The sequence below is a fragment of the Cyprinus carpio genome, chromosome B9 (genome assembly GCF_018340385.1).
Source record: "Cyprinus carpio isolate SPL01 chromosome B9, ASM1834038v1, whole genome shotgun sequence".
NCBI classification, from domain to species: Eukaryota; Metazoa; Chordata; class Actinopteri; order Cypriniformes; family Cyprinidae; genus Cyprinus; species Cyprinus carpio.
The window spans coordinates 2,787,478-2,808,512 of record NC_056605.1 but is presented as its reverse complement, the minus strand read 5'-3'; the positions used below and the strand labels follow the sequence as shown (position 1 = coordinate 2,808,512).

At 38.4% G+C, this 21,035-nt stretch overlaps 1 protein-coding gene across 4 annotated transcripts in view; it reads left to right on the top strand.

The window, feature by feature from the left end:
* Positions 1-21,035, top strand: part of LOC109054047 (rap guanine nucleotide exchange factor 4-like) — a 67,909-nt gene that overhangs the window by 41,186 nt on the left and 5,688 nt on the right. For 3 of the 4 annotated variants that reach the window (XM_042730613.1, XM_042730614.1, XM_042730615.1), the window contains 16 exons: positions 1,968-2,089; positions 3,490-3,673; positions 3,966-4,050; positions 7,442-7,502; positions 7,657-7,733; positions 7,949-8,095; positions 10,218-10,315; positions 10,415-10,500; positions 11,389-11,467; positions 11,636-11,786; positions 11,927-12,015; positions 16,954-16,984; positions 17,076-17,154; positions 17,401-17,547; positions 20,542-20,639; positions 20,763-20,888. In XM_042730613.1, the coding sequence (XP_042586547.1) occupies positions 1,968-2,089; positions 3,490-3,673; positions 3,966-4,050; positions 7,442-7,502; positions 7,657-7,733; positions 7,949-8,095; positions 10,218-10,315; positions 10,415-10,500; positions 11,389-11,467; positions 11,636-11,786; positions 11,927-12,015; positions 16,954-16,984; positions 17,076-17,154; positions 17,401-17,547; positions 20,542-20,639; positions 20,763-20,888 (1,660 nt within the window). Of the gene's footprint in view, positions 1-1,967; positions 2,090-3,489; positions 3,674-3,965; positions 4,051-7,441; positions 7,503-7,656; positions 7,734-7,948; positions 8,096-10,217; positions 10,316-10,414; positions 10,501-11,388; positions 11,468-11,635; positions 11,787-11,926; positions 12,016-15,197; positions 16,933-16,953; positions 16,985-17,075; positions 17,155-17,400; positions 17,548-20,541; positions 20,640-20,762; positions 20,889-21,035 lie in introns of those variants that run through there. The other variant, XM_042730616.1, reaches the window with a different exon arrangement.

Sequence of the window (21,035 nt, the reverse complement as noted above, 5' to 3'; positions counted from 1 at the left end):
GCATGCCTTGTATTTTAACGAACTCCTCCTAGAGATTTATTCAGATCAACACCAAATTTGGTATACCTAATCTAAAGGCCTTTGTGATGTTAAATTGCCGAAGATCTTGAGTTTTCGTTGAAGGGCGTGTCCGTGGCGGCCTGACGAATTTCGATGATTCACCATGAAAAATAAAGTTGCTATAACTCAGACATACAATGTCCAATCTGCCCCAAACTTCACATGTTAGATAAGACTCCTGACCTGAACAGATTGACATGCCAATATTCAGGTATAGTCATAGCGCCACCTACTGGCAACAGGAAGTGACATATTTTACGCTTTAACAAACTACTCCGTGAAATTTTTTGACATCAATTGTTTTTTTTCAGTCACTCTATTCTAAAGGCCTGTGCGATGTTAAATTGTGAAGCTCTTGAGTTTTCGTTAAAGGGCGTGTCCATGGCACCATCACAAGCTTCGATGTCTCGCCATGTGAATAAAAGTTGTTGTAACTCAGGCATAAAATGATTCGATCTTGCCCAAACTTCACATGTTTGATAAGAGTCCTGGCCTGAACACATCTGAAGGCCAATATTCCATCGCGTGTGTCAAAATGCCTCGATAGCGCCACCTATACATGTTTAACGGAGTGAGCCTCGAGCTACGTTTCACGTACATGTACAAAAATTGGTACACACATGTAACACACCAGTACCTACAAAAAAGTCTCTTGGTACGAAAATTCAAATCCCAACAGGAAGTCGGTTATTTTGAATTTCCTCTGCAAAATTTGTGTCGTTTTTGCCATTTTCAAGGGTTTGTACTTTAACGAACTCCTCCTAGAGATTTATTCAAAATCAACACCAAACTTGGTAATTGTAATCTAAAGGCCTGTGCGATGTTAAATTGCGAAGATCTTGAGGTTTCGTTGAAGGGCGTGTCTGTGGCGGCCATACAAATTTCGAAGTTTTCGCCATGAAAAAGGAAGTTGCTATAACCCCAGACATACAATGTCCAATCTGCCTCAAAACTTCACATGTTTGAAAATGACTCCTGACCTGAACATATCTACATGCCCATATTCAGTTATCGTTATAGCGCCACCTGCTGGCAACAGGAAGTGACATGTTTTACACTGTAACAACACTACTCCAAGAAATTTTATGATTACTTTATAATTTTTTTTGGTGAGTCTAATCTAAAGGCCTTTGCGATGTTAAATTGTGAACATCTTGAGTTTTCATTAAAGGGTGTGGCCATGGCGCCATGACAAAGTTCAATGTCTCACCATGGGAATAGAAGTTCTTGTAACTCAGGCATAAGATGTCCGATCTTCCCAAAACTTGACATGTTCGAAAAGAGCCTTGGGCCTGAACACATCTGAAGGTCAATATTCCACTATAATAATAGCGCCACCTGCTGGCAACAAGAAATGGCTTGTTTTTACACTAACTTAAACATGCAATGTCCAATCTGCACCAAACTTTAAATATTTAGAAAAGAGTCATGGCCTGAAGATATCTAAAGGCCAATATTCAGTTATAATCATAGCGCCACCTGTTGGCAATAGGACACCTCATGCTTTATATACTAACTCAAACATACCATGGTCAATCTGCACTAAATTTCATATGCTTGATAAAAGTGCTGGACTGAAGAAATCTACATGACAAAATCCAGTTATAGTCATAGCGCCACCAGCTGGCAGCAGGAAGATTGGCACATATAAATGACTTTGACATATTCCTTTTATATTTAACACATTAAACGCATATCTTGCCGTTAGCTGTTTTACTAAAGCCACCCGCTGGCGGTGAGCCCGGGTGTGATAACCAGTTAATCCCCAACACCATCTATAATTAAATTATGTAATTCTATTACTTGTAACTAGTTACTCCCCAACACTGTCTATAAGCCATTAAACACAGCTCTCTGTGTGTGTGTGGAGTGGTTCAGTGGATTATCAGTATTCTGTGTGTGTGTAGGCGGTGCTGTATGGGCACGGAGCTCGTTGATTGGCTGATGCAGCACACTTCCTGTGTTCACTCTCGTGTTCAGGCTGTAGGGATGTGGCAGGTGCTGCTGGAGGAGGGCGTCCTAAACCACGGTGAGTGTGTCATCTCATACACTATCCCTCAGAAGTGAAAGAAATTAATACTTTTATTCAGCAAGAACACTTTAAACTGATCAAAAGTTACAGATAAGACATTTCTAATGTTACGGAAAAAAAAAAAAATCAAATAAATGTTAAATGTCTTTTGAATGTTATTTTTTCGAAGAATCACAGTTTCCACGAAAATATTATGTAGCACTGTTTTCAGCATTAATCATCATAAGAAATGTTTTTTGAGCAGCAAATCAGCATATTAAAATGCTTTCTGAAGGATCATGTGACACTGAACGCTCACTCAGGGATTTGTTTAGTATGATTTTACCAGAAAAGATTTTAATATTTTTAGCATGTGTTAATTTAAAGATGCTGTATGTAGGATTGACGCCGAGTGGCTGAACTAGGTATTGCAGTCCAAATTCAAAATATTGAGAGGGTTTTTTCACCTGGCCCCTCCTCCTCAGACTTGATGCACACGCAGGTTGCCAGATTGATGACACAAACAGGAACGAGAGCACTTGACGATGAATGAAATGAAATACGCTGTGTTTCCCGCCAACTGGCAACCTGGGGTGCTGAAATACAACTGGGTATTTGTGGGCGGGTTTCACAAACCAAAACAGAGATTCCAGCCCAAACACACATTTTCGAAGGAGAATAACTGACTGTAGCATTGTTTTTCAGATAAACAAGTATGTTAACTTAGCATGTTTCTTAAATATCTGCAAACATATTATGGTATATTTATGCTTTAGTAGACTCCAAATTTTACATACAGCACCTTTAAAAAAATCATATAATTTTAAAAAAATGCCATATTTTTGTGTTTGCTTGGTTTTTATGTTGTGTTTATGTAACTTGTATTATTGTAGTTTTTGCCATTAAGCTGCCTTAGATGCTGACATGGCAATAAAAATAAATAACTACTAACTCGTGACACTGAAGACTGGAGTAAAGATGCTACAAATTCAGCTTTGACATCAAAAGAATAAATTGTAACATATATTCAAATAGAAATTGGAATAGTATTTCACAATATTACTGTTTTCACATATTTTATAAAATAAGTGCAGCTTTGCTTGAGCATAAGAGACTTCAAAAACATTACAAATCTTACCAAGCCCAATCTAGTGTACATGCAGGTCAGTCATTGATTCAGGTAGGAAATCACAGCAGTTTGCAACAGTTTTTGAACTTAAAACAATATTGAACCGAACTGAGCTGAATAATGACATTATTGCCTAGAGAACATATAAGTACCTTTTAAAACGGTACCGCCCCAGAGAGAACTTTTGTATCTTTTGTATATTTTTCAGTGAGTGTAAAATGAGCCACACATGGGTTTCTGTGTTATATGGTTGGTCTCTATTACCGGTTTGTTCTGTGTTTGGCTGCAGTGGACCAGGAGCTGAGTTTCCAAGATAAGTATCTGTTTTATCGCTTCCTGGAGGATGAGAGCGAGGACGCACCCCTCCCCACTGAGGAAGAGAAGAAAGAGAGCGATGAAGAACTACAGGACACCCTCCTGCTCCTCTCTCAGATCGGACCTGACGCCCATCTGCGAATGATCCTGAGTAAACAGTACGTTCTCCCTCAGAAGCAGCAGCAGCGCCTGTTAATATGAGTCATTACGTTCCCCAGAGGACTCTGGGTTATTAAGAGAAGATCTGTATCTGCTCCTGTTTGGCTGCTTTCCTAACTTTCCCACAATTATGATGGTCTGAAAGTCTTTAAAGGCAGATTAGACCTTTATATGCATGCTGTAACTGATGGAGAGACCTTCTAAAGGTCCTGGGAGATGTAATATCTGCACTTTTTAAAATGTCAAAATAAGTTTCAAAGTCATCACTGTCCTCCATGCTCTTCTCTGCAGGCCTGGCCAGAGGACAGTAGATGACCTGGAGATCATTTATGAGGAGCTGATGCATATTAAAGCCTTATCACATCTCTCCACCACTGTAAGGTGCTTACAAATCTCATAAACTTATATTTTATTCACAATAGAAAAGTATATACAAACCCGATTCCAAAAAAGTGGGGACACTGTACAAATTGTGAATAAAAAAGGAATGGAATAATTTACAAATCTCATAAACTTATATTTTATTCACAATAGAATATAGAGAACATATGAAATGTTGAAAGTGAGACATTTTGAAATGTCATGCCAAATATTGGCTCATTTTAGATTTCACATTCCAAAAAAGTTGGGACAGGTAGCAATAAGAGGCCGGAAAAGTTAAATGTACATATAAGAAACAGCTGGAGGACCAATCTGCAACTTATTAGGTCAATTGGCAACATGATTGGGTATAAAAAGAGCCTCTCAGAGTGGCAGTGTCTCTCAGAAGTCAAGATGGGCAGAGGATCACCAATTCCCCAATGCTGCGGCGAAAAAAGTAGTGGAGCAATATCAGAAAGGAGTTTCTCAGAGAAAAAATTGCAAAGAGTTTAAAGTTATCATCATCAACAGTGCATAATACCATCCAAAGATTCAGAGAATCTGGAACAATCTCTGTGCGTAAGGGTCAAGGCCGGAAAAAAACCATACTGGATGCCCGTGATCTTCGGGCCCTTAGACGGCACTGCATCACATACAGGAATGCTACTGTAATGGAAATCACAACATGGACTCAGGAATACTTCCAGAAAACACAATCCACCGTGCCATTCGCCGTTGCCGGCTAAAACTCTATAGGCCAAAAAAAAAGCCATATCTAAACATGATCCAGAAGTGCAGGCGTTTTCTCTGGGCCAAGGCTCATTTAAAAATGGACTGTGGCAAAGTGCGAAAACTGTTCTGTGGTCAGACGAATCAAAATTTGAAGTTCTTTTTGGAAAACTGGGACACCATGTCATACGGACTAAAGAGGACAAGGACAACCCAAGTTGTTATCAGTGCTCAGTTCAGAAGCCTGCATCTCTGATGGTATCGGGATGCATGAGTGCGTGTGGCATGGGCAGCTTACACATCTGGAAAGGCACCATCAATGCTGAAAGGTATATCCAAGTTCTAGAACAACATATGCTCCCATCCAGACGTCGTCTCTTTCAGGGAAGACCTTGCATTTTCCAACATGACAATGACAGACCACATACTGCATCAATTACAACATCATGGCTGCATAGAAGAAGGATCCTTGTACTGAAATGGCCAGCCTGCAGTCCAGATCTTTCACCCATAGAAAACATTTGGTGCATCATAAAGAGGAAGATGCGACAAAGAAGACCTAAGACAGTTGAGCAACTAGAAGCCTGTATTACACAAGAATTGGGACAACATTCCTATTCCTAAACTTGAGCAACTTGTTTCCTCAGCCCCCAGACGTTTGCAGACTGTTATAAAAAGAAGACGGGATGCCACACAGTGGTAAACATGGCCTTGTCCCAACTTTTTTTGAGATGTGTGTTTAAACATTTGATGTGTCATCTGTGTTGTATTCTGAATAAATGATAAATTTTCTCAGTTTAAACATTTGATGTGTCATCTGTGTTGTATTCTGAATAAAATATTGAAATTTGAAATGTGTATATATACAGTACAGGTCAAAAGTTTGGAAACATTACTATTTTTAATGTTTTTGAAAGAAGTCTCTTCGTGTGTGTATATATACAGTACAGGTCAAAAGTTTGGAAACATTACTATTTTTAATGTTTTTGAAAGAAGTCTCTTCATGCTCATTGCATTTATTGTGATCAAAAATACAGAAAAAACAGTAATATTGTGAAATTTATTACAACTTAAAATAATAGTTTTTTTCTATTTGACCACAATACTTTAAAAAAATAATAATTTATTCCTGTGATGCAAAGCTGAATTTTCGAGCATTCATTACTCCAGCCTTCATTGTCACATGTACATCACTATCACATGATCATTTAGAAATCATTCTAATATTCTGATTTATTATCGAGTGTTGGAAACAGTTCTGCTGTCTAATATATTCGAATAAAAGGTTAAAAAGAACTTTTGAATTTCTTCAAAATAAAAAAAAAAAATTCTATCTTTACTATCACCTTTTTATCAATTTAACACATCCTTGCTGAATAAAAGTATTGATTTTATTTAAAAAAAGAAAGAAAAAAATGACTGACCCCAAAATTACTGACCGGTAGTGTATATTGTTATTACAAAATATTTATATTTTAAAAACATAGCTTCTTCTTTTTACTTTTTATTTCAAAGTATCCTAAAAAAATCACATGTTCTGAAAAAATATTAAGCAGCAGAACTGTTTCCAACTTTGATAATGAATCATCCATATTAGAAATTTCTAAAGGATCATGTGAGAATGAGCCTAAAAATTCAGCTTTGGCATCACAGAAATAAATGATAATTTAAAGTATAATAAATTTAAAAACAATTATTTTAAATTGTAATAATATATCACAATATTAAATTTTTTTCTGTATTTTTGATCAAATAAATGCAGGGCTTGATAAGCAGAAGAAACTTCTATTCACAAAAACATTAAAAATAGTAATGTTTCCAAAACTTTTGACCTTACTGTGTGTCTATATATATATATATAGATATATAATTATATATATATATATATATATTATATATATATATTATATATATATATATATATATATTTTTTATATATATATAATATATTATATATTTTTTATATATTGTACACTGCACGCACACACACACCACACACACACAGAGACACACACACACACACACACACACATATATATATGTATGTGACCCTGGATCACAAACCCAGTCTTAAGTGTCAATTTTTCGAAATTGAGATTTATACATCATCTGGCTGAATGAATAAGCTTTGATGTATGGTTTTTAGTATAGGACAGTATTTGGCTGAGATACTGTACAACTATTTGAATATCTGGAATCTCAGGGTGTAAAAAAAATCAAAATATGTACTGAAAAATCAGCTTTAAATTTGTCCAAATCGAGTTCTTAGCCATGTATATTTACTAATCAAAAATTAAGTTTTGATATTTTACGGTAGGAAATCTTATGGAAATGATCTTTACTTAATATCCTAATAATTTTTGACATAAAAGAAAAATTGATCATTTTGACCCATACAATGTTTTTTTGGCTATTGCTAAAAATTTACCCCAGCGGCTTAAGACCGGATTTGGGGTCCAGGGTCATATATATATATATGTTTTTTGTATATATAGACTGTTTTTACACTTTGGGGTGAACTATTGCATTAATGCATGAATCTCAAGCTGAGCCTTAATGTGTTTGCATTATTAAAATATCATTTGCTTTCAAATAAAGGTGATTTTCCATTTTCATTATTACACTGGGACATGTTTCATCACTAGTATAGAGTCTATTGTATTGTGTTTTCTCCTCAGGTGAAGAGGGAACTAGCTGGTGTTCTGATATTTGAGTCCCATGCCAAAGCAGGCACAGTGTGTAAGTGTCAAAATCATTACACCACTAAAATGAAGTCAAGCCATTCAGAACTAACCATCTTTAAATGAGTGCTGTGAGATTAGAGCTTAGATTATTTGTCTGTGTTCTGCATCAGATGCGTTTGATGTTCATTATTGATCTCTCTTGCTCCTAGTGTTTAATCAAGGGGAGGAGGGCACGTCATGGTACATCATCCTGAAGGGCTCCGTTAACGTGGTGATATATGGAAAGGTCAGACCAGTAATTCCCCACTAATGCTTCACATTCAACAGACTAATTAAGCGTTTAATATGTGATAATGCAGACCAGATAATCACTCTCAAGCCAATTATAGTGCATGCAGACTGTGCCAGGAATGTGTGTGTGCAAATTGAATTACAGCTGGAAGATGTTTTCATAAGTGTCTGTGCCCTTTGCTGGTTTGTCTGGGTCACGTCTCGCTGCAGGGTGTAGTCTGCACGCTACATGAGGGAGATGACTTCGGGAAGCTGGCTCTGGTGAATGACGCACCTCGGGCAGCGTCTATCGTACTGAGAGAGGACAACTGCCACTTCCTGAGAGTGGATAAAGAAGACTTCAACAGAGTCCTCAGGGTCAGCGCGCATTATTCACAACAAAACAAATGCCCTACACTGAGAAAAGTGCTAACTTATACATTTTGATTTGTTGGTGTAATATTTGAATAATAAAATAACAATTTAAAAAACAATAAAGTGATTCAGTGATGTTAAATAGTACTTTGGACTAAATAAAAAATTAAATAAAGATTTATTTACTAATATATATATTGCTATTTAGCTTTTACTTTTATATTTTCAGCTTTTATCTTAATTTTGAATTAAAAATGTAACAATTTTGAAATGTGATTTTATTATTATTATTATTATTATTATTATTAGTTTATTTGTGTTTTATGATTTTATTTAGCTTTAGTTTATTTGATTTCAATTTTAGTGTTAGTTTACAAAATTTCAGCACTTCTAATTATTTGGTTTTAGGTCGTTGGCCAAATCAACTTTTTTAATCATTGCTTATCTAATATTTATATTTTATTTCAGCTTTCTTTATTAGTTTTAGTTAACAATAATAGCAATAACAACTAGCATTGTTATTTTAATATCAATTTTTGAACATTTTTATATTTTCTGTTTTCACATTTAATGGTTTTAGTAATTTTGTTGTGTTTTGTCATTTTAATTAGGGGTTGTTGTTTTTTTTGTCTGCATAGTTTTTATTTTTATTTATTAGTTTATTTAGCTTTAAAGTGCTTCAAGCTGAAATAAGTAATCTTTTTTCTTTTTTTTTTTTTATGTTTTTGGTTGCACTTGGTTTTACAGTATGTGCACTTACCTGTACTGTACTTGCATACCTAAGAAAGTACTGCGTAATATAAGGTAACTGCATGGGTTCAGGTTAGGTTCAGGGTTGGTACCTAGTTATTACCCAGTTATTGTAATTACTACTAATACAACAAGTACATGCAGAACTGTAAATGTAAACCATAATAACCCTGATACCTACATTTGAATTTCTTTACCAACCTGAACTTTTAATTCAAAAAATAATAAAAATGATAGAAATTGAAATGGGTGAGTTGATAGTCAAGGAAAATCAGAAAACAAGTGTGCAGCAGACATGTGAACTCCAATACTGTTTAAAAGCATCCCAGAGTGCAGCTCACAAAGTGAGTGTAATGTGCTGTTGCCGTAATGATTATATTTACTTATCGTCTAATAGTTTTCTCTGGCTGCACTGGTGTTGTGTTTGTATGTATAATGGGTCGTCCATCAGCAGCACAGGAGAATCTCTCTCCCAGCGCTCGGACAATAGAGAGCTGAGCTCAGGAAAGCTGTGTAAGCGGAAGCTCAGTCTGATAGTGAGGGTGTGTGTGGCACACACACAAACAGGATGCCTACTGTCTAAACAAATATAGGCAGATTGAGTGAGATTTCACATTCTAGGGTCATTTATTGCATAGTTACAGCATGATGCTGGACAATACAATCTGTATTCACTATATCAGACTGCAACTGATAGAAATGGTGAAGGACACAGTCTTTAAATGCAGTCTTTAATATGGTATCATTTCTGGGGAAACTACTTGTCACACTTTTTCCTGATTTGTCAGTTGTTGTTGTTTTTTTTACAGTCAGTTTCTGTATAAACTTTAAAGTCTTGAACACAAACTACTGAACATTATTATTCAAGAAAAAAGATACAATAGCTGCATACTATGTTGGTGCAATGACAACTTGCCTGTGTCTTCTCTATGCAGAAATGAGTCATTAAATGTATTATGTCTTATTATTAATCGAAAGGTTTGAACAAATCTCAAGTGTACTATTTAAAAGTAAAATTCAACATTAAAATTAGTAATTGAGGCATTCAGACAAAATAGGTTGGGAACCTGTCTCCCTCTACTGGTAATGATGCTGAATTACAACAAATATTACAGAGGTCACATTTGATCATTCATAAATCAGCTATATGATCTGATCTCATCAGTGCTGTAATAGTGAGTTTATTGCTTATTGCTGCAAAACTACTGATAAAAGAAACCTCGTGTCCTGAACACTATCACATATCATCTGTTGTGATTTGTTTCCTGTGTGAACCTAACCAGTCATTTAGATCTTAGTACATCACATATGAATATCGCTTGATTAGTTATGACTAAATCTATTTCTTGTTCTAAATCTATTCATTCTGTTTCAGGATGTGGAAGCAAACACGGTCCGTCTGAAGGAACATGAGGAGGATGTGTTAGTTTTGGAGAAAACTAACAACAGGGGCTCCACTTCCTCTCCTCTCAAGTATATTTTTGTTCTTCTGTCATTTCTGACATTGGAAATTTAGGAATACTATGGAGTAACTGTATATATCAACAACCTCAAACTACGCCTGTTCTTCAGGTACACTGTGATGTCCGGGACTCCGGAGAAGATTCTGGAACATCTTCTGGAGACAACGAAACTCGACTCCCAGTTCACTGAGTCAGGTACTTTGCAGTGCATTCAGTAAGAGAAATCTACGCAGCCGAACAGTGCAATGGGAAGTGGCTAAATGCAACTTTATTTTGTATTTCACATTTTGGACATTTTTGAGATGCAGTTAATACAGAATTATCTGAAGTCCTGTTTGGCCTGAAATATAAGCAGAGATGACCATCACAGTCATTTACACAAGGTTTCAATAAATAAACAATGCAGTATTTCCCACGCTAATGGAAAACCTGGAAATAATAGGGATTTTTAGAATTTTCCAGGACTGGAAATGTCATGAGATTCATATAATGAACATTTATCACATTATGCGGATCCCTAAAATGTTGTCAAATTGTTAACAATTTTCTTTCTTTCATTCTTTCTTGCTGTCTTTCTTTTATTCTTTCTTGCTTTCTTGAAAGAAATTATTTTTAGTCAGCAAGGATGCATTAAAGTGTGAATGTGACTGAAAAAAAAACATCTATAATGTTTTTTTTTTAATTCTATTGCAAATAAATGCTGTTATTTTGAACTCTGTATTCATCAAAAAACTGTTTTCAACATTGATAATAATCAGAAATGTTTCTTGAGCAACAAATCAGCATATTAGAAAGATTTCTGAAGGATCATGTGACACTGAAGACTGGAGTAATGATGCTGAAAATACAACTTTGATCACAGGAATATGAACATATATTGCAATATAAAATCATAATTTTTAATTGTAATAATTTTTCACAACTATATCACAAAGTTATTAAACATTTTACCAATCCCATAATTTTTCATGGTAGTATAGATGTTGCCCTTGTGCACAACATTTGTAAAACTTGCATTTGTAAAATGTTTCAAATTGTAACCAACCACCTTTGACTAACTTTTCTTTTTCTCTGTCTCTATAGATCCTGCTCTGGATGACTTTTTGCTTATGCACTGTGTTTTTGTCCCAAACAGTCAGCTGTGTCCTCTGCTCATGGCTCAATATCCTTTACATCTTTGCTGACTGATTGGTGAAATATATAACTGTCTATAAGTCTCTGTACTTCATCAGCTTGGTAAAAATGGTCAATGTGCCATAGCTGTGTCCTTTATGAGTATTGTTTTATTCAACAAATGACAAGGTCGCTAAAGTCCTTAGCGCTCGTTCACCTATCACGCTCAGCCATCTCAGGGCAGTGAACAGGAGCGGATGGATTACTCTCTCAATAACAAGCGCAGGGTGATTCATCTAGTCTTACAGTGGGCCGCCATCAACACAGACCACCTGCAGGAGGAGGACAGCTCTTTCCACTTCCTCCAGGTCAGCAGATTTGATACCCTCTGCCGTGTTAGCTGATTCAAGTTTACCAGTTCACGAAGCTGTCTGTTCGTTATGTAGAGACCTTCTGGTGCTGCTGTGATTGAATGTGATTGTCACTCTGAGCATGTTGTTTTTTGCAGGAGTTTTATGAGACAGTGTGTGAAGATTCCAGACTCATTCCAGCTCTGAAAGACCAGCTGCCCGAACTAAAGAAAATCATCAAGCAGAAGTAAGAGCACAGTCTTACAAGCCCATTTAGCCTGACATATGAAGCAGTCAAAAACATCTCTTTTTTTTCTTCTTTTTTTTAATAGAAGAATTTATTGAACCTTAAAATCTGGGTATCATATTTGATAAATCAGGCTTTTGTTGCTCATTTAGTATAATATGAAGCTCATACTAGAGGTGAAAACATCTCAGTTTTGTTCAGAGGCCCTGAGAGCAAAATATACTATTTGGTATGCTACAGTATTTGGTGCAAATGCTGATTTATATGGCCAAAAAGAAAAAATAAATTCCGATTTCAGATTAGTTTGTAATATAAATCTATAGATAGATAGATAGATAGATAGATAGATAGATAGACATTGTCACAAACACAGGCTAGGAGACACAGAGGTAGAGGTCAAACAAGGGTTTTCATTGAGGAGACTATGGAGTGAGCCAGGTGATGACGAGAGGTGAGTGAAGCGTGAGGAGCAGGTTCTGAAGTCTTAGCTTGCAGTGACAGTTCTTTGCTTTTGTGCAGGGATCTCGTGGAGCAGTGGAGAAACTGGAATGTCTGAGGTAAGTAAACAAAGGTAAGTCAACAGAGAGTTTGGCTAGGTTCAAGGTTGTGAACGGTAGACCGGACAATGAGCATCCTGAGCACTGATATAGGGAGGCTTAATGAGCTGCGGCAGGTGCAGGGAATTAGAAAGCAGGTGATTGTGATCTTGTGAACATCGGTGCTGATGACTGTGTTGATTGCGGTGACTGTGACTCTCTTACCCCCTACCCCAGGGGCGGCTCCTGAAGCCCTCACATGGTGATGGGGACGGCCACGGCCTCTGGGTGTGGGATGATTCAAGTGATTGCGATAGAATTCCACCAGAAGTAAGCGGTCTATGATATCATCTTGGGCCACCCAGGAACTTTCCTCTGGTCCATATCCCCTTCCAGTCCACCAGGTATTCGTGTGAAGAACAGGGCCCAGCTGGCTTGACGAGGGTTTAGGTGTTTTGCATCTCTTAAGTACTGTAGGTTCTTGTGGTCGGTTATGACGGTAAATGGGAAAGAGGCTCCCTCCAGTCAGTGACGCCTCGTCCAGGGCTAACTTGATTGCCAGCAATTCCCAGGTTCCTATATCATAGTTTTGCTCCACAGGGATCAGCTTCTGGGAGAAGTATGCGCAAGGATGTAGGTAGGGAGGCTCACCATGGTACTGTGACAGCACGGCCCCAATTCTGGTGGTCGAGGCATCCACCTTGACTACAAAGGGGATCCAGGTGATGAAGGACGGGGCCATGCTGAATGCTTCCTGGTGGAAGGCTTCGTGAGCATCGGGGTTCCAGGACAGAGACTTGGGCTTGCCGCGTAGCATGGAGGCGAGGGGCGCTGTGAGCCAACTGAACTGGTGATTGAATGCTTTATAGAAGTTGGCAAATCCTAGGAAACGCTGTAGTTCCCTCACTGACTGTACAACCTGCGCTGATTTTATGGCAGTTACTTTCCCCTGGTCCATCTGGATACCACCTGGGCTGATTTTGTACCCGAGAAACTGGACTGTGGAGCGATGGAACTCGCATTTCTCCAATTTCAGATACAGGTGGTGTTGTCTAAGCAGCTGAAGGACCTGCGTAACGTGGTGGCGATGTTCGGCCAGGTTCAGGGATATGAGGATGTCATCGATATAGACAATTACGAACTGATGGAGGAACTCCCAGAACACCTCATTCATGAAGCATTGGAAGACGGACAGCGAGTTGGATAGGCCATATGGCATGACCAGATATTCGTAGTAGCCTGAGGGTGTGAATGCCGTCTTCCACTCATCGTCCGGCCGATCCTGATGAGGTTATATGCGCTTTGCAGGTCCAGCTTGGAGAATATGCAGGCTCCACAGAGTTCCTTGAGGGCAGCTGGGACCAGGGAAAGTGGATACGGCATCTTCACCATCTGTGAGTTCAGGGCTCGGTAGTTGATACATGGCCTCAAGCCTCCATCCTTTTTGCCTATGAAGAAGAAGCTTGAGGCGGCAGGAGATGTGGATGGCTGGATGAAACCTTGCTGGAGAGCCTCCTTGATGTAATCCTCCATTGCCTTGCGCTCCGGGATAGACAAGGGGTAAACTCTAACCTTGGGGAGTTAAGTTCCAGGCAGCAGGTCGATAGCACAGTCCCATGGCCGGTGTGGTGGAAGGTGGGTTGCTGCCTGTCTGCTTACTGAACACATCCTGGAACGCCTGGTAGTCAGATGGGATCGTACACTTCACTAGAGGCTCAGGGCTTTCGACGAGGGTGGAACATACTTGGATCTGTGAGGATTTCTTGAGTGGCTTAGGGACTGAGTACAGACAGTTCTGGGAACAGGTTTCGCTCCAGCGAGTAATATCAAAAGGATCCCATCTGACTTCTGGAAAATGTTGGTTGAGCCAGGGGTGTCCCAGGATGATATCCACCGTGGGTACCTCCAGTACCAGAAATGAGATGGTTTCATCGTGCAGGTATCTATCTCTCATCCATAGAGAGGGAGCCCGATACTTAACCCTTCCACGCCCAAGTGGCATTCCTTGAATCGTCCCGGGAGGGCTTGGGATATAAAGTTCTCAGAGGAGCCAGAGTTGACAAGGGCGGAGACTGAAACAAAGGATTCTGGGGCAAGTAGTTGCACTGGAAGAAGGGACAATGTGGAAATATCTGGCTCTAGTTGAATCGTACTCACCGCTGGGCATGGAGTTCTCACGGGGGAGTGTTTGATGAAGTGATCTGGAGAGGCACAGTACAGACACAATCCATTAGTGAGGTGGCGAGTGCGCTCCGTGCGGGACAATCGAGTGGAGTCCATTTGCATGGGTTCTTGTACTGGAGGGCCGGAAGCCTCATAACAGGCAGTAAGGTGTTGCGACATGTGGGAGGCACGCTGCATGAAGCTTTCCAGTCCCATGTTGTCATCGTAGATCGCCATCTGGGTGCAAAGGTGGGGATTGAGCTGAAAAAGGCGAAAAGCACTCAGCAGCGCAGCCTCATTCCATCCGCTGGTGGCGGCAAGAGTACGGAACTCCAGAGTATACTCATCATTTGATAATTCTCCCTGAAGAATCACAGGAGCTGGTCTTGCATGGACAGTCTACCAGCGGCAACACCGAAGACCTCCTTGAAATGGTTGGAGATAGCTTCAAAGGAGTTAATAATGAAACTTTGGGCATTCCAGATCGCTCTTGCCCACAGCAATGCTTTACCACTTAATAGTGAGATGAGAAATGCTACCTTTGATCGCTCGGTGGTAAACTTCTGTGGCTGCATCTCGATGAAGAGAGAAACTTGGAGTAGAAAGCCACCACACCCATCTGCATCACCCGGGATGGCCATGGGACATACAGAGGCAGCTGCCGGGTCGTACGGAGGGTATTGACCAATTCCTCCAGCATGTCTGCCGTTGTGAGAGGCCGGGGGGCTCCATGACATGCGTTACAGTCCTGATCCAGTCTTCTGTCATGAACACAGGCTAGGAGACACAGAGGTAGAGGTCAAACAAGGGTTTTTTATTGAGGAGACTATGGAGTGATCCAGGTGATGACGAGATGGGAGTGAAGCAGGAGGAGCAAGTTCTGAAGGCTTAGCTTGCAGTGACAGTTCTTTGCTTTCGTGCAGGGAGTTCGTGGAGCGGTGGAGAAAGTGGAACGTCTGAGGTAAGTAAACAAAGGTAAGTCAATAGAGAGTTCGGCTAGGTTCAAGGTTGTGAATGGTAGACCAGACAATGAGCATGAGAGTCATGAGCACTGATATAGAGAGGCTTAATGAGCTGCGGCAGGTGCGGGGAATTAGAAAGCAGGTGATTGTGATCTTGTGAACGTCGGTGCTTGATTGCGGTGACTGTGACTCTCTGACAGACACATGCATGTACTGTATGTGTTTACTCTACATTTACATTTATTCATTTAGCAGATGCTTTAATCCAAAGTGACTTTCAAAATGGGGGATACATTCATCTTAAAGAGGAAAACAGACACAGGAAGTGCTCGTAATACCAGGTTTCAGGAATTGTTCAACAAGCTAGACTGCGGATTAAGTTAAGAGAAGCAAAGCTTTTTTTTTCCTATATTCTCTTCATTAGTGAAAGTCAAGATTCATGTGCACAATTCATACAAAAAGTCTAATAGAAATGTGTAGAAAATATGCTTGACAGTGTATGTTTTGAGGGGTAAGACTACTGCACAGAGAAATATATAATACATTTTGAGCAACATGACAATAGTAACTGATAATGTAGGAAACCCCAGACAAATGTACGTAATCAGTTGCATGAATGTACCAAATCAATCACAACTTGTTCAAAAGAATGAGAAATGTTTTATGATGTGCACAAGTGACTAGATGATGTGGAGGTTGAACAAGTAGTTTTGAGAGTTTCATTTCTGAGAATCTGAGAAATGCACAAAAGCAACTGAGAAAAACTGTATTTTGGATGCGATTAATCGTTTAACAGCACTAATATGAATATCAGTTTTCTCTCAGTATCTCCCAATAACATGTTTGAGTAAGATGATATTTAAATGGCTAGTTTTATCATCAAAGCTCTGTAGTTGTTATTGTGTGTGCAAACCATATCATGTAAAGCAATACAATGACGATTGAGGGATGAATAATTAAATGATCCTCAAAAGCCTGATGTATCTTATTTGATACTCACATTTTAACTCCATTTTTATTAATAATCATGTAGAGAAAATCAAGTAAACATAAGTTGCTTCAGTCCACCTTTCATCTTTTACCTTTTAAAATCAGATGAAGGAAGGCATGTAGCAGATTATGTACAACAGGCTTTTCATAAAAACTGTGATAATGTTGATAATGTAGAGGTCTCAGGAATGTGCATACTGTATATACTATAATACAGCAATTTTTTTATCACATTGATAAACCTTCTACTTGCTCATAATCATAACACTCATAACATTTATTCACAGCTGTGATGATGGCCGGCCCTCTCAGAAAAAGGTGAGGGGAAAATAAAACCAACCAGAGTTTCTGTAGTATTCTCTTCAGTGCTGAATAAGTGTCATGTGATAGTCCTTCTCCCTCATTTCAGCACAAAGTCCTGCTGCGTCAGTTCAGCACGGGGAACGACAGACTGCAGAAGAAACAGCCAATCAAAAGCACAGACGAGAGTGAGTCTGTATCTGCTCTCTGTTGTGACTGACAGAACACTATTCTCTCATGTGGCATTTCACATATGTGATAGATAGATAGATGGGAAGAGTCACAAAAAGAAGGTTCAAAAGAGTTTAAGACCTTAGGACAAAGAATAGATGTGTATCTTTAATTGAAGTTAATAATGTTCTGTGATTAAAAGCAACTGATTATCAATGTTTAATGTTAATGTTCTTTTCAAATGTGTGTGTGTTGTGTTGAAGTCCTCTTTAAGGTGTACTGCAGTGATCATACGTACTCCACTATCAGAGTGCCTGTCTCTGCATCTGTCAGAGAGGTCATCGCCGCCGTTACCGATAAACTGGGGTCAGGAGATGATCTTCTGCTCATCCACCTCAACTCGGCCGGAGGTGAAACCACACACACACACACACACACACACACACACACACACACACACACACACACACACACACGCTCGCACACACACACCCACGCACACACACACACACACACACACACACACACACACAACAAACAAACAAGCTATTTTTTCCATTCTTATCGCTGTATTGACAGCCATTTCCTATTTTTTTTTCAGTGGTGGTTGATTAATTGCAGGTTGATTAATTCCATGTTTGCAGAGTGTGCTGTTGCACTGACTCTTATCTCTTTGACCTCTGGCTCACAATATGAGCTCTTTGCTTCACCCGTCTTGCTGTAGCATTGTAGTATAAAATTATATTAAATGCATTTTGCTGAACTTGACATTTTTTAACCCATTTAATTAAGACTTTATTAAATTTTATATGCAATTCCATTGTCTGGTTTAAGTATACTAAAATTGTAAAAATGCTAAAGCACTAAAACCAAAATGTACTTTAATGTAATTTCTACTGAAACATACAGTACATGTCATGTTTTTCAAATATATTTGTAATTAAGTGATTTGGTACATTAAAATTTAAATAAATACTAAACTACAAAAAACTGCTTGTTTGTAAGAAACAAATCCATCACCAAGACGTTTTAACTATCACTTCTGTCCAAAAAACCCATCCATAATCTATATTAACACTTCCTCCAGTGAAAATGTCCACCCCCTCACATCAAAATCAACAGACTTATTTGTTTTGGACTGTTTGCTTTGTAAACTGTGCTTGATCTGTGCATAAAAGCTGATTTAAGAGGCTGTTGGTTGGATATCTAAGTTTTGGTTCTTTTGTAAACTGCAAACATTAGGCATCATAAACCAATAGTACATATTATACTAGATTTAAATTTCTAAATGAATAGTTCTTTATATATATATATATATATATATATATATATATATATATATATATATATATATATATATATAAATATATTAGTGGTGGGCATAGATTAATTTTTTTAATCTAGATTAACTCTAACTTGTTAATCTTGGAATTAATCTAGATTAAAATGGCTCATTTGAATTTCTGCCGAAAGGCATTCAAATTATGTTCAATAAGATGTACTTGTAAGTACTGATAGAGCTGTGCTGCACTCAAACATAGTAGTTTGACGACGACTCTTCCCCTGCGCTACATTGCTTGGCCCGGCATCTTCCGCATTAGCTAAAGGATGCTTTGTGTTTAGGTGGAACTTGAGACTGGAAGAACTCCTGCAGTAAACTAATTCCGCATTGCACAAGTTGCAAACAACCTTACGCCTGTTTCACACATACTCCTTCTGCAGTGCGTATGCGTTGCATTTTTTTTTTTTTTACGCACCCATGTTAACGGATTCCAGTATTCATGCGGTTGCGGTCCGTCAGTGCGTTCCAGGAGCAGTGCGTCTGATGCAGTACAGCGATCGTTTACGTACCGAGTCTATTTTTGCTGTGCTGCATGCGTTGAATTAAAATGACAGCGCATTGTTCGCGGTAAAATTAACATGGATTGACACGGAAATGCAGTAATTTCACAATAAATGTATACTAATTAAAGCCTAGTGTGTTTCACATGCAACACATGGGTTTTGGCTAGGTTTAAAACAAGAAAAAGAGCACCTTTAGATAAACGAGGCAACATGATATAGGCCTATGCACTTTTATGGAAGCAGAAAGACGAAGTTCATTAAGAACCGTGCGATTGCTTGTAATAAAGATTTAAATGCAAAAGGCACAAGAGTCGACTGTTTCTGTCAGCGGTGCTTTAATTTTAAATATTTGCGATATCCCAACAAGAAAAGTAGGCTAATTGTTGTGTTTAAATGTTTTGCCGCTTGCTTGAGCAGCCTATTATACAAACCTAGAAGTCAAATTCATGAATAATATGTTGTTTTTAAGTTTAAACTAATGTCTATGATTATGAAAGACTGTTACTGTTCTGTGATAAGAGTCACATTTTTTTTTTTTTTTTTTATTTTTTTTTTTTTTTTTTACATGGTTTGAAATATAGAATAAAGAACAAATGTTGTGTTTGTGGACTAAACAGCCGCGGATCAGTAGCGGACTGCAAACGCTTCCTGTGTGAAAGCACAATGTGTCCGTGCTGCTTCTGCACCACATACGTAACGCACATGGACTGCATACGCACTGCAGACAGAGTATGTGTGAAACAGGCGTGAGTCTTTTCGAGGTTTTTTTGGGGAATCTTGGTAATTTCACAGTAGACATACACACAGGTTCGAAGACTCGTTCTCGCCTCCTACAGTGCAATTCGTCTAGGTCTACATCCGCGCTAAACTATCATGGTGAAAGTCATCATAGCTTGCGTAGTATAGACCAAGCTCCCAACCCAACTTTGAGAATAGATTAACGGCGATATTTTTTTTATCGCCCGATAAGAGTCTCACGTTAACACAGCACGTTAACGCCAATAACGGCCCACCACTAATATATATATATATATATATATATATATATATATATATATATATATATATATATATATATATATATATATATATATATATATATATTCATCCTTACAGCATTAAAGATATAGATGAGTTTGCTTCCTTAGATTTGAAGAAATTCTCTGAAGAGTTGTAATTGGAAATTCACATCACTTGCTCACCAGTGGATCCCTAACCCTAACCTAACTCTAACCCTAACCCTAAATCTGACGGCACCCATTCACTGCAGAGGATCCATTGGAGAGCAAGTGATGTAATGCTACATTTCTAGAAATCTGATCCCATGAAGAAACAAACTCATCTACATCTTAGATGGCATAAATTTTCAGCAAATTTTCATTTTTGGGTGAACTATACCTTTAAATTATTTTTTTGCTTTTTGACTTGTAAATATTGCAAAAATACTTAGTGTAGTTATTTTTAATAAGTAACTTCATGGTTTAGTCATTTGAGAAGCAGCTGGTTACTGATATCTTTAAAAGCAGAATGACTGATGACTGTGTGTTTGTGTTTGTCAGATAAAGAGCTTCTAAAGCCATCAGATGTGTCCATCTTCTCATCACTGAGCATTAATGGTCGTCTGTTTGTCTGCCCGAGGGACCAGATCGACTCTTTGGTGTGTAAGAGCCCCCAGAGACTGCATTTATAACACACATCTGCTGTAAACATGCAGGATCAAACATACATTAGCTTACTGACTGTCTGATTAACTGATGAATCGATCGACTCGTTCATGCAGACTCCGCTGCCGGAGCAGGAAGGGCCGTCTGCAGGCTCCATGTCCACGTTTGAGCTCATGAGCTCGAAAGATCTGGCTCATCAGATGACTCTCTACGACTGGGAGCTCTTCGACTGTGTACACGAGGTACAAACACTTTGGTTTTAAAATGACTCTCACTTAAAGGGCTAGTTCACCCAAAAATGAAAATCCTGTCGTTGTTTATGCACCCTCATGTCATTTCAAACTCACTTTAGTTCATCTACAAAACACGAATTAAGACCTGAAAAGATT